Source organism: Mobula birostris, chromosome 2 (genome assembly GCF_030028105.1).
Source record: "Mobula birostris isolate sMobBir1 chromosome 2, sMobBir1.hap1, whole genome shotgun sequence".
Classification (NCBI taxonomy): domain Eukaryota; kingdom Metazoa; phylum Chordata; class Chondrichthyes; order Myliobatiformes; family Myliobatidae; genus Mobula; species Mobula birostris.
The window spans coordinates 95,153,952-95,168,154 of record NC_092371.1 but is presented as its reverse complement, the minus strand read 5'-3'; the positions used below and the strand labels follow the sequence as shown (position 1 = coordinate 95,168,154).

Here is a 14,203-nt window from a genome sequence, read left to right as displayed (position 1 = left end):
ACTCAACTCTAATGCAGATATTTCTTTAGAAGACTCAAAAGACTCACTTTCCTCTCTCCACAGCTGGAAAGAGTCATTTAAAGAACAAATATCTCATCAAAAATAAACTAACTTTAGCTTCAATGTTTTACGTATCCACATTTTTATAACACATTTCAAATATATGCAGAGACATGCAAACTTTATCATCTAAGCAAACTGCAAAATGTGTATCACGTGCGAAGTTACCCAGGAGGTAATAAAATTCCACTGCAACAAATCGTTTTAGATTCTTACTGCTCTACCAATCTTGAACATATACTAAAAAATACTTTCCATATACTGCAGTTAGCATAACACTATTACAGTGCCAGTGTCCCGGGTTCAATTCCTCCACTGTCCATAAGGAGTTTGTTCATTTTCCCTATGACAGTGGGAATTCCTCTGGGTGTTCCAGCTTCCTCCTACATTCCAAAGGTAAAGGTTAGAAGGTTAATGGTCACATGAGTATAATTGGGCAGCATGGACTCATTGGGCCAGAAGGGCCTGTAGCTGCACTGTCTCTAAAAATATATATAAATAAATCCTCTCCATGTTATTTTCACCAATTTAATCAAGCTCTTTTCTGATTAACGACCAATCATAAGTGATTCCTGTCTTCTACCAATATCATTTAGAATTAAATCTAGTTGCATAGATCAATTCATCTATATTTCAAGATCTGTGAAAAGTAAACAATATTATGAAGCTACTTTTGCATTAAACCACTTCTGGAGTTACTTCACTTCAATGGATTGAAGCTAGTAAGTATCTTGGATACCAATGGTTTCAATCCCAATATCTTTAACTAAATTCTGAAGATCAAAAGTCAGCAGGATAGTAGTTGCAATAGCAACATCAAAAAGTGTGAAATCATTTCAGTGAAAGCTATGGTTTTCAGTTTTGCATTTTCAGTATATTTTACTTTTAGAATAAAAGCACGCATAATGGACCATAACAAACAATCCAACAAGTTTCTTTGCAAGAGAAAGGTTGAAATTAAAATAGAATGGAATTTTCCTCATTTCTGCATCAAGATGGCAGCTACTTCAATGAATGCTTGCTTCGCACTGTTGATTGATTCAGCATTAGTTGAATATTTGACATACAGTATACCTTTCCTACCTACCCCTCCTATACATAAAGCTAGTATGAGTATTGTTGAATCATGGTCTGTGAATGACCCCCATACTTCATTGTCCCACTTACAATGAAATCAAAAAGGTATCATTCAGTGGTAACATAGTCACCCAAGTCAGGACACCAAGGATCCTGAACAAGAGTAAATTATATAGGCTAACACTGGTGCAATGCTGCTAGAAATGCTTTCTCAGAGACTGAACAATTGCACTCACATGCTACATATTCAGTAAGCTTACCAAAGAACTTGGGAGTCTTTGTGCAGAATTCCCTAAAGGTTAACTTGCAGGCTGAGTCAGTGGTGAAGACGGCAAATGCAATGTTAACATTCATTTTGAGAGGACTAGATGTGATGTTGAGGTTTTATAAAGCACTTATGAGGCCTCACTTGGAGTATAGTGAGCAGCTTTGGGCTTTTTATCTAAGAGAGGATGTGTTGACATTGGAGAGGATTCAAAGGAGGTTCACAAAAATGATTCCGGGATTGAAAGACTTGTCATGAGGAGTGTTTCCTGGCTCTGGGCTTCTACTCACTGGGATTCAGAAGAATGAGGGGTGACCTCATTAAAACCTATTCAATGTTGAAAGGCCTTGATAGAGTGGATATGGAGATGATATTTCCTATGGTTGGAGACCAGAGGGCACAGCCTCAGAATAAAGGGACATCCTTTTAGAACAGAGATGAGGAGGAATTTCTTTAGCCAGAGAGAGTGCTGAATCTGTGGATTTCATCACCACAGACAGCTGTGGAGGCCAAGTCACTGGGTATATTTAAGACAAAGGTTGATAGATTCAACCTCAGGGCATGAAGGGTAATGGGGAGAATGCGCAGATTGGGACTGAGAGGGGAAAATGGATCAGCCAAGATGAAATGGTGGATCAGACTCAATGGGCCAAATGGCCGAATTCTGCTCCTATATCTAATGGTTTTATATATAAACAAAAACATCTTTCACAGCCTCAAAACATCCCAAAGAGTCTTAAAGCAAGTTATTGTAAATGTTCAGAGCAAGCAATGTGGTAGCCACAATTTTACAACAATGAAATGGCAGCTTTACACAGGAGCAAAATGCTGTAACTGTTCCCAACCTACAAGTAAAAAGGAACAGGAATCGGCAATCACTAACCCTCCAAGTTTTGCAATAAAAGTAAGTGATAAGTTTTGTGTCTCTTGCAATAAGCACTCCTTGCAATACAAAACGGGTGCAAGATTTTTTTTAAAACCAGCAACTGCCAATGCCAACAAGATTGCTTTGGAGGCATTACAAAGTCAAACAGTGCAAGAGCAGAATTATTAGTAAACAGTTATTAACCCAAGGTACTTCCGTGGTCTTGTCATTTCAACTGTCACACTCTTAACTCCTCCCACCTACTTCACCAATAGCCCATCACATTTTAAATATACAGAAAACAAAAGAAGCTGTTAAACATGATTACTATTTCTAAAAGAGTCCTAATGGTTTGACTAAGGAGGCTAAGTGCTGGTTGCAGCTTTTGAATACTATGTTATATTTAGCTATCAAATCAGATTTTGAAATATCACTGTCTAGTTACTGTTTGCAGAGTTTGACAGCAGTCATACTCCTGCAGTGAATCCCTGCTGAGACAGCCCTGCAAGTATTTGAGATTCAAAGATATGAAACACAAGTAAAAAACACACTGGAGAAGTTATAACCCAACCATTGTTTTGGAAATAAACCAACTATTTGGGTTACAACTTTGAAGCTCTGGCCAAGAGCTCAAATTAGCATGAATGTGTTTTTCATATAGCTCTTCATAAGGTGGAATTCCCTAGAACAGGAAAAGAGCGGGTCATTGTGCATTTCCAAATGTGAAGCACTAAACCAATACAGATTACTCCATTGTACAGCATGATATAAAGTCAGCTCCATGCAAAATCACTGCAAATAGTACGAATCTACCCAGCCAGTGAATGTGTTGACTGGACGGAGGGTTAGAGACTTGTTACCATTCCAATCTGACAAGCACTCAAATGATCATACAGCTCTTTTGAGAGAGGAGGCAAGAGACGGAGAAAAGAGTAGCTTCATGCAGTTAACGAGCACTAAGATTTTTTCCAGAATTAAACATTTTGAATGAATATGAACAAAGTGTGGTCTCATTGCTTGGGCAGTTAACGCAACTGAGCAATAACAATACAAAATGGTACTCAAGACTTTTCAGAAGCCGATTCAAGCTATCTATATACCACTCCCAAATCAGGAGCCTTCATACAATCCAGACTCACAATAGAAACTTATGTGATTAGTTTCACCAAATAGATAAAAGTGCAACAAAAATCAGAACATGTGAAAAACTGAGTGGGTCAATCGCCATTGATGTAAAAGGGTGTTTGATGGTCAGTGTGAACTCACTGGGCCAGAAGGTTTGTTTCTGTATTGTACTTCTCCATCTGTGGAAGCAGAAGGCACAAGCCGCATTGAGTCAAGACTCCGTATGAAGATTGCTAGAGAAGAGGCAAGATTGGCAGTATGTAGCAGTAGGAGGGCAGGGGATGGTTGGGATAGGGACTGATGGGGTATAGGTGGAATCAGAATTAAATATTCATCACTACTGTCAACAGTGCACTGAAAGCTCTACTGAGAGCTATGGTAGAAATAGAAAAATACATTACAAAAAATAATTATACTTGTATTTAAAATGTGTTGTCATCTTGTGTAGATAGAGGTGCAATATTGCAGCACTTAGCATTCTCTATAGCCAAAAGCTGGATTCCAATGGCAACGCATTCTGTGACTGCACATCAGGAAAACCGACAATTTATCATTACCAGTGCAACACAAATGCTGTTAATACTGCACTGCAAAAGTGTATGAAAATAATAGGAATTAGAGCTTGTAGTTCAGCAAAGACAGTGTCATTGTGCTGCCAAGTTTCTCTAAAAGGTTCGAACTAGATCACAAGCTTTCAAACTGATGCAAGGCAAGTTCACCATTCATTCTTACTTTTATCACTGCACTATCCACACGAAAAAAATCTTTCATTCAAAAGCTGACACTTTTTGAAAGACCGAAAAGTTCTTGATTTGGCATTGCTACATTAGAGAAAATACAAGTTGTACTGAACACAGAAGTCCACTACTCTAAATCATTAGTGCTTCAGATGGGAATGATCAGTCAGCTCAAGAATAATCAAACTTTCCACTTGGACTCCACTTCCGTCACAGTTTCACACTTGCAAAAGAAGTAGAAAGCATCGATATTACCCGAGGTGCCTTCATGATTAGGAAAACTTGATTCACACTTCTAATGAAAATATCCTAACAATTTAACCCAATAACATTACCTGATATATTCACTCAAGTAACATGCCATTTTGACGTGAACATTCACACATGAAAAAGGCACATTTCCCAAATGAATATTTCAACAGTCATAATGAACAAAATTGCAGATTGATATCTGGGAAATTTAATCTCAGGCAGTTCCTCAGAAAAAAGGACTCACTTCTACTACGGCTTGTAAGGTTTGGGGTGACTAATGAGGCCAATATCAAAACGATGGCTGTTGTGCAGGTAGTAAATGACAGGGAAAGTATAAATAGACCAAATATAATTTGGGATTCAGTGACACATGCCAGTACATTAAGACAACCTCTGCAGTTTTACATCAGCCAAATCAGAATTTCTATTTGAATGTAAATTTGACTTGATGGGGAACAAAAGTAAAGAAAAACTTCAGTTTAAGTTCATTTATTCTTAAAACATTTTTTTAAACAATTGTGATAGATTTTAGAAATATCCGAAACCAAAGGAATTTACACACTTACAAAGCAAAGCTGGAAACCGTCTCGGCTGCACTCCTGATGTGGCCTTTACTAACTGGGTTATTATCGTTAAACACCAACATTCACATAATCCTGATCACTAAGTTACAGAACTCTGTACCTTACGCTGAAATTGAATACTCGACCTCTTAACCAGAAGAGCACAAACTGTGGGGATTGGTGATAATCTCTCTTCCTCGCTGACGATGAACACTTCCACAGCTCAGGGGTGTGTGCTTAGCCCACTGCTCTACTCTCTCTATATGCATGACTGTGTGGCTAGGTATAGCTCAAATACCATCTACAAATTTGCTGATGATACAACTATTGTTGGTAGAATCTCAAATGGAGAAGTGAGGATGTACAAGAGTGAGATAGACCATCTAGTTGAGTGGTGTTGCAGCAACAACCTTACACTCAATGTCAGTAAGATGAAAGAGCTGATTATGGACCTCAGGAAGGACCAGAAATCATGAACCAATCTTCAGAGGGATCAAAAGTGGAAAGAATGAGCAATTTCAAGTTCCTGGGTGTCAAGATCTCTCAGGATCTAACCTGGTCCCAACATATCAATGCAGCTATAAAGGCAGCATGACAGCGGCTATATTTTAAGAGTTTGAAGAGATTTGGTTTGTCACCCAAAACACTCAGACTTCTAAAGATGAACCATGGAGCGCATTTTGACAGGCTGCATCACTGTCTGGTATGGGGGTGGGGGGGGACTACTGCACAGAACTAAAAGCTACAGAAAGTCGTAAACTTAGTTAGCTTCATCTTGGCTACTAGCCTCCATAGCACTCAAGACATCTTCAAGAAGCAGTACCTCAGAAAGGCGATATACTTCACTAAGGACCCCCCATCACCCAGGACATGGCCTCTTATTGTTACCATCAGGAAGGAGGTACAGTACCAGAATCAGGCTTTATTATTACCAGCATGTGACTTGAAATTTGTTAACTAAGCAGCAGTTCAATGCAATACAAAATGTAGAAGAAAAAACCAAAGTAAAATAATAATGAATAAATTACAGTATACATACAGTGGCATGCAAAAGTTTGGGCATCCCAGGCAAAATTTCTGTTACTGTGAGTGTTAAGTGAGTAGATGATGAACCGATCTCCAAAAATCATAAAGTTAAAGATAAAGCATTCTTCTCAACATTTTAAGCAAGATTAGTGTATTATTTTTGTCTTGTACAATTTTAGAGTGAAAAAAAAAGGAGCACCATGAAAAAGTTTGGGCACCCCAAGAGATTTGAGCTCTCAGATGACTTTCACCAAGGTCTCAAGACCTTAATTAGCTTGTTAGGGCTATGGCTTGTTCACAGTCATCGTTAGGAAAGGCCAGGTGATGCAAATTTCAAAGCTTTATAAAGACCCTAATTCCTCAAACCTTGTCCCAACAATCAGCAGCCACGGGCTCCTCTAAGCAGCTGCCTAGCACTCTGAAGATTAAAATAAATTATGCCCACAAAGCAGGAGAAGGCTATAAGAAAGATAAAGCGTTTCCAGGTCGCCACTGCCCCAGTTTGTAATGTAATTAAGAAATGGCAGTTAACAGGAACGATGGAGGTCAAGTTGAGGTCTGGAAGACCAGGAAAACTTTCCGAGAGAACTGCTCATAGGAATGCCAGAAAGGCAAATCAAAGCCCCGTTTGACTGCAAAAGACCTTCAGGAAGATTTAGTAGACTCTGGAGTGGTGGTGCAGCGACATATGAACAAATAAGACCTTCATGGAAGAGTCATCAGAAGAAAACTTTTCCTGCATCCTCACCACAAAATTTAGTGTCAGAAGTTTGCAAAAGAACATCTAAGCAAGCCTGATGCATTTTGGAAACAAGTCCTGTGGACTGATGAAGTTAAAATAGAACTTTTTTGCCACAATGAACAAAGGTATGTTTGGAGAAAAAAGGGTGCAGAATTTCATGAAAAGAACACCTCTCCAACTGTTAAGCACGGAGGTGGATCAATCATACTTTGGGCTTATGTTGCAGCCAGTGGCACGGGGAACATTTCACTGGTAGAGGGAAGAATGAATTCAATTAAATACCACAAATTCTGGAAGCAAACATCATACCGCCTGTAAAAAAAAAGCTGAAGATGAAAAGAGGATGGCTTCTACAACAGGATAATGATTCTAAACACACCTCAAAATCCACAATGGACTACCTCAAGAGGTGCAAGCTGAAGGTTTTGCCATGGCCCTCACAGTCCCCCGACTAAACATCATCGAAAATCTGTGGATAGACCTCAAAAGAGCAGTGCATGCAAGACAGCCCAAGAATCTCACAGAACTAGAAGCCTTTTGCAAGGAAGAATGGGCAAAAATCCCCCAAACAAGAATTGACTCTTAGCTGGCTACAGAAAGTGCTTACAAGCTGTGATACTTGCCAAAGGGGGTGTTACTAAGTACTGACCATGCAGGATGCCCAAACTTTCACTTTGGGCCCTTTTCCTTTTTTGTTATTTTGAAACTGTAAAAGATGGAAATAGAAAAACAATCTTGCTTAAAATATTAAAGAAATGTGTCATCTCTAACTTTATGCCTTTTGGAAATCAGGTCATCTTTTACTCGCTTAGCTATTCACAGCAACAGAAATTTTGACCAGGAGTGCCCAAACTTTTGTATGCCATTGTATATTGAATAGTATGGAGCCTGAAGGTACACTGAGCAATTAGGAACAGCTTCTGTTTTATATTGTCATATATTGCATTGTCTTAAAACAGAAATATGCCATCATAATTCATAGCACTCTCAAAGAAACAGCTTGCATTCAAAACAAAGCTCCAATTAATATTCCAAAAAGTTGAATAAAAATACCAGTATTAACAGAACCAAAGTAAAACTGGACATGTACAATAATGAAACCCAGCCATAGCTCTCCATGACACATTGCAATTTCCCTATTGCCTTTGTCAACTTGTACATCCAACATCACCCAGTTCTAAAATTGATATATCAAGACAATTAAATGATTCCTTTGGTCCTACCACCATCCCTTCTCTCCCTACAGATTGCATCCCTTTACATTAAACAGAATGCTCTTGATGTAACATTATTTGACCCCAAGACGAGCTTCCAATCTCAACCCCATATCTGCTCTTTCACAAATACTTTACCACTTAGGTCTGCCATTGCTTTGTACATACACTGGTGAAACACTCATTGTGCTTCTGTAATTCGAGGCTGCAGTATTCAACTTGGCTTTTAGCCAACTTCCGAACATAAACCTTGCACAAGCAGCAAAATCTCCTTGCCCCATATCCTAAAGTGCAATTACTTATTCTTCACCTCATCTCTGACTCAATGTCAATGTCATCTGGCTACCTTTCCACAAAGGCCCTTAAATCCTTTTCCTGTATATGTTGATACTAACAAACCACGTTAAGGGACAGTCATAATACAGCATTTCAACCTCAATAATTTCACCCGCAGCAGTCTGTACTGTCACAGATTATAGTGATATAATACATTAACGATGACAGTCTGAAACCTGTCTGACAGAAGGAGCAATCAAAGTAGCAACGACTGAATCAAGTATACATCAAAACCACACACTTAGCCAAATGGTCTGTGGCCAAAATCTGTTGACCATTTAAATGTCCTAATGGTACTTTTAGTTTAAGATTGCTTCTGAACATGATAAACAAAAACTTAAAATATATGAATATCGATAGCAAAGATACCATCGCACAAACTTCAAAACTTTGAAGTATTTCATTCAGTTCTCCAAACACACTTCTCATAATCCCCAAGAGCAATACAATGCAAGCATGGTGGTTTCAGTTTTGAGAGACTAGTAAAGAATCTGAGGCTTTGCAAGAAACGCTATGTGTACACCAACCGCAGCAGAGTTGACAGCAGTTGAAAGGTGATGCACAGAGAACAGGAAACACTTCATATATCAGCAGACTTCTTACACTCAACTAGGATAACAACAAAGTCATCCAATTTCATTTGCCTGCTTCAAATACAGTAAATCACCTGATAAGTGTGGACCAGAAGAGTATTACAGAAACAAACAGCAGTACTGTGAATTATAGTAGCATCACCAAGGTTTTTAGTAGAAGGGATGCACTCAAATCAGAGAAAACTGGTCTGACCATTCAACACCAGATCTGATGGGATCACAGCTGATTGGGGTTGGAGAAGGTGGGGGGGGGGAGGGGAAGAGAAGAGAAAGGAAACAAGAGTCAATAACCGGAAACACTAGCACAGTTCCTCTCTTCACAAAGACCGCTGAATGCTTCTGCCATCTTCTGCTTTTGATATGATCATTTTAAGAAATGGTATAAAGGATCACCTGGTAGTGAATCTTCAATTTTCTCATTTTATACACAACTTTATGATTCGACTGTAAGCTAAGCACTGCCTCAAGTCTACCACCTCCACTCCTGTGATCCAGCTATCATTACCTGTAGTTGTTCGTTGTTTTGTTTTAAACATGATTGTATTTTGAAATTAAGGTCTGGGGAGTTTCTCTGCATTTACAACATCACTGGCAGGACGGCCAGTTCCAGAGTGTGCAGATTTACAATTGGCAAAAGCACACTAGGAAAGATGACAATTTACTTTGCCTTGTTTATTGTTACAGTCAGTTACCAGAATGCCCACGTATTGGGTAGCTAACAGCAGAACAAGAGGAAAGTTGCAATTTCTTTAACCAGAGAATTCCCATGATCTGAATTTCAATGAAAGAATCCCAGAAATTGATTTATTTTTATTGAGCAACAGAACGCAATAGGCCCTTCGAGCCACGCTGCCCAGCAATCCCCCGATTTAACCATAGCCTAATCACAAGACAATTTACAATGACCAATTAACCTACCAGCCAGTAGTTCTTTGGAGTGAGAGGGAAAACCAGAACATCTGGAGGAAACCAATGTGCTCACAGGGAGAATATACAAATTCCTTACAAGAGTGGCAAGAATTAAACCAGGTCGCCTTTTCCGTAAAGCCTTATGCTACCGTGTCACTCTCAATGGTACTACTCAAAAGAAATTGAAAAATTAGTTTGAAAAGAATCCAGGCTATGAAAAACAGCCTTTAGAATAAACCTGCAGATGCAAAACAAGGAAAGCTTTCAAGTAGTTTTCAGAAAAAACAAAGAATACAACATTAGGCAAGACAACAGAAATTCTGCAATATCATAAAACTTGTGTGATGCTGTCAGAATGGACATTTGCAATTAAATGTTTAAATGTCAATATAATTAGGATTTTTTAAATTAAATAAATCTTTATTATTCATAATCTATCACTTTCTGTTTACAATTTCAAAAATCTATTTCAAAACACAAGGATCAAAAAAAGCATCTTAGTGTAATAGAGAAATACGTCTCGTTGTGACAAACAGAACAAAAAGATGATGCTACAACTTTATAAAATCAAAAGTTAAATCTCAGCTGGATAACAGAAGACAATTCTGGTCAAGAATATTGCAAATGAAAGGATGTTTTTGAATTATAAGGATGCAACTTAGAATGGGGGCATTTCTGCTTATAAATGAACTTAGAAGACATGAAAATCAATAACAGGATCAGTAATCCCCTATTCATAAACTCTTGAGAAACTATCACTGCAAACCTCGTAAGCAATTGCACTAGAGAAAATACTAACCTTCAGGCAAATAGTTCAATAAACAAGTTGTAGCTTTACAAGTGTTGGCAAAACATCAAATGGGGAGACAGAGAATGTTTCTGCAGTTTGTGGAAATACTCCTGAAAAGATGGTGGAAACCCTCTTCAAATACTTTCAAGGAAACTGCACACATTGTATCAATGTGCAAAAAAGTTCTTTGGTCACATTACAAAGTGATCTTCCAGCTAAGTTACAAAGGCTTGTAGAGAAAAGGACAGTGAGAACCTGCTTCCACCGTTAATTAATGCAGTGTATGAATATCTACAAGAGCTTTTGTACTAAAGTCTCCAAAATCTGATTGAAAACTAAATACTAGAGTTTGGAGAAAAAAAAAATTAATCATTTTCCAGAAGCCTATATCCTACGTGTTCAAACAGAACATTTCAACCTATCCAAAATTATAACAATGAATGCACGAGTAAAAAGCCCAAATCTACTTGAATAGATGAACTATCCATGGCCAGAGTAAATGATAGGCACAGAATCTTTCCAAATATAGTCTGCAACTCTACTGAAGTCAAAGTACTCAGAAGTGGAATACTAACTCAAAAGGCAACATTTGAATTTTTTTTAAAAATCAGAATATTTAGACAACCATTAGTGAAGCCTTATTGACAAGAACTATATAATTAGTAGATTATACACCACTTATATAACTTCCATATTTGCAGAAAATTCACATGTAAGATCTCACATTGTGACTAGAAGGGTAATTAGTCACAGCACAAATTAAAATACATTTAACACAAGACTAAATTTAAAACAGGTCATATATTTCCCAATGAGAATGGGAAAATATTATATTGCTTAGCTGTGGAGAAGATTAATCTGTGCTTAAGTTATTAGACCAATTACCTAAGTGCATAAGTAACCATACCATCAAAAGTGTCGCAGCAAGTCATTTGCGCAAGATAACTTATTATTCCAATTTATTGCTTTAAAATATCAGAGTATAAATGATAATTCTACAAAACACAAATGTCGATCCTTCAAACCTTATTCTATAATAAAAGTCATAACTTTCATCGAGATGGCACTGGAGTGTGGCGACTCGTTGCAAGCTGCTCTCTGCAGATCTACTCATTACTTCTGTTAGTCATTTTACTCTTAAGAATTACCTCCTGCAATGCACTTTCACTGTACTGCAACACCATTCTGTACTGTTTTACCTTGACCTGCCTCACCCCTCAATGGATTGTTGTAAGTAATTGATCTTTTTGGACAGTATGAAAGACCATCTTTTTTAATTGTATCTTGGTACATATGAAAATAATAAACTAATTTTACTGATTACATTTTTACTAATGTTGTTGGATGCATCTTCTCATCTAATCATGAGATTGTAAGAAACAAAACTTATTCAGCACAAAAGCAGCAACAAGCAACGATTATTTACGCAAAAGTTCTTCAAGCAAACATTAAGTGAGCAAGTAGTCATTTCAATGGAACAAATGTTCTGCATCAGCATCTCCCTTTGATATTCACTTAGAGTCATGTATACCAGCACAAACCCACACAGTGCCCAGACTCATGAAAAATTACCACAAAATAATGGAGGCCAGTTAATGACAGTGAATATCAACTCCGCAAAAATCATGATCTGACAAAGCTTCCAAAAAAAAACTCCCAACCATAGCCCTTTTCAATAAAAAATTGATACAAATATTAAACTCTTAAGGGTTACTCCTAATGCAGTGCTTCTGGGACCAACTAAAGATATTGCAATTGCTAATTGTACCTTATTTTTTTATTATTATATAGCAAGCAACACAACACCAAATTTACAAGCACGGGCAAGCAGCTCCATTACTTGCCTGTCACAGCAGGCAAATCCTCTACAGGCTTTAGCAGAAACTGTATCTTAAACTGCATCTCGCCGCTTGAGACAACACTCATTCACAACACGTTACTGATTGTGCTGTAGAACGCAGGGTTCTCCAAATCACAAATCATCAAATTGGCAGTTACATACATAAATATCTCAATTCTACAAGTTATCTAGATGCATAAGCAGAAGGAAAAACATAGAACCTAAGACGTTTCAAACACTTTTGCATTATAACTCCAAAAGAGTGAGCAGATTTCTGAAAGGCATCAAAACCTACTCCTGAGTTCAATATCATAAGTCTAACCACACCCTGATAATAATCCACTTTCCATATTTACAATCCATTATTTCCCGCTGCACCAAGGTCTCCCCCTTCCCATTCACATTTCCCGGAATCATTGTTTTCTCCCCAAACACCTGAACTACTCCCCTGTACTTTGCTCTCTTTTTCTTCATTTTCCTTGGTCCCTACTATCCAGCATCTATTCCGTAACTCCTATCAATCTAATCGCACTCAACGCCCCAATTGCCTCTTAAACCTCTCGCCCTCTTCAACCCTTGCTCGACTGAATAAAATTCCACACACATTTCCACAACCCCTCCTACTTTCAACTGCCCCTCCACTCTCCCCTCCCTAAATCTCGGCCTCCTCCTACAGCCCCTGTCATCCCTACTGCGGCCTCCAGGCATCTCCCATTTTGCCCCTCTTCCCGCAACAGATACTGTACTCACCAAACCATGCCATAAGCTCCCTCGCCGATATAGCTAAGGTTGGTGTATCGAGGCCCGGTATCAAACACTTGTCCACGGATCACTTCAGGCCCGATTGCGCACGGAGGCAGAGTCGGCGCGGCCGCCATCTTACTCAGATAACCCGGAATGGCCAAGGCTTCCGCCTATTGGATTGTCGGGCACACGTGATGGCAGATCAACAGGGAGCAGAGGGATTGGACCGCTGGAAACCAGCTGATTTGCAGCAGCCATCGAATAAACTGATTGGACAGTGATAGACCATCTCATGCTTTTGGCGAACGAACAAGTTGATTGGACGATGAAAGACACATCTGCACGACAGCAACCGACGAGTCAGCGGATGGAACCCACAATGTGAAACTCTATTGGTCAATTCATGCACCACATGATACCCCAGTGTTAATCAACTAGTGCATTGGGCGGCCTAAACTATCACCTGACGACAAGTGCGCGATTGGAAAGCGCGGTAATTTCTGAAAACCATCGAACATTCGTCGGAACGTGGGCAGGTCTTCGGGCAAAGAAAGAGCGTTGGAACCATCACTGCCACGATGCACAAGATGATCTAAAACAGTAATCCAGGCAGCATCTCTAGGAAGAGGTACAGTCGACGTTTCAGGCCGAGACCCTTCGTCAGGACTGACTGAAGGAAGAGTGAGTAAGGGATTTGAAAGTGGGAGGGGGAGGGGGAGATAAAAATGACAGGAGAAGACAGGAGGGGGAGGGATGGAGCCAAGAGCTGGACAGGTGATAGGCAAAAGGGATACGAGAGGATCATGGGACAGGAGGTCCGGGAGAAAGACAAGGGGGGGGGGAACCCAGAGGATGGGCAAGAGGTATATTCAGAGGGACAGAGGGAGAAAAAGGAGAGTGAGAGAAAGAATGTGTGTATAAAAATAAGTAACAGATGGGGTACGAGGGGGAGGTGGGGCATTAGCGGAAGTTAGAAAAGTCAATGTTCATGCCATCAGGTTGGAGGCTACCCAGACGGAATATAAGGTGTTGCTTCTCCAACCTGAGTGTGGCTTCATCTTTACA

The 14,203-nt window shown here is 39.2% G+C and overlaps 1 protein-coding gene across 1 annotated transcript in view; it reads right to left on the bottom strand.

Annotated features, from left to right (window-relative positions):
- mapk1 (mitogen-activated protein kinase 1) overlaps positions 1-13,313 on the bottom strand; it is a 91,621-nt gene extending 78,308 nt beyond the window's left edge. The window contains exon 1 of the mRNA XM_072245303.1: positions 13,145-13,313. Within this exon, the coding sequence (XP_072101404.1) occupies positions 13,145-13,272 (128 nt within the window). The 5' untranslated portion in view covers positions 13,273-13,313. The remainder of the gene's footprint in view (positions 1-13,144) is intronic.
- Positions 13,314-14,203: the final 890 nt, after the last annotated feature.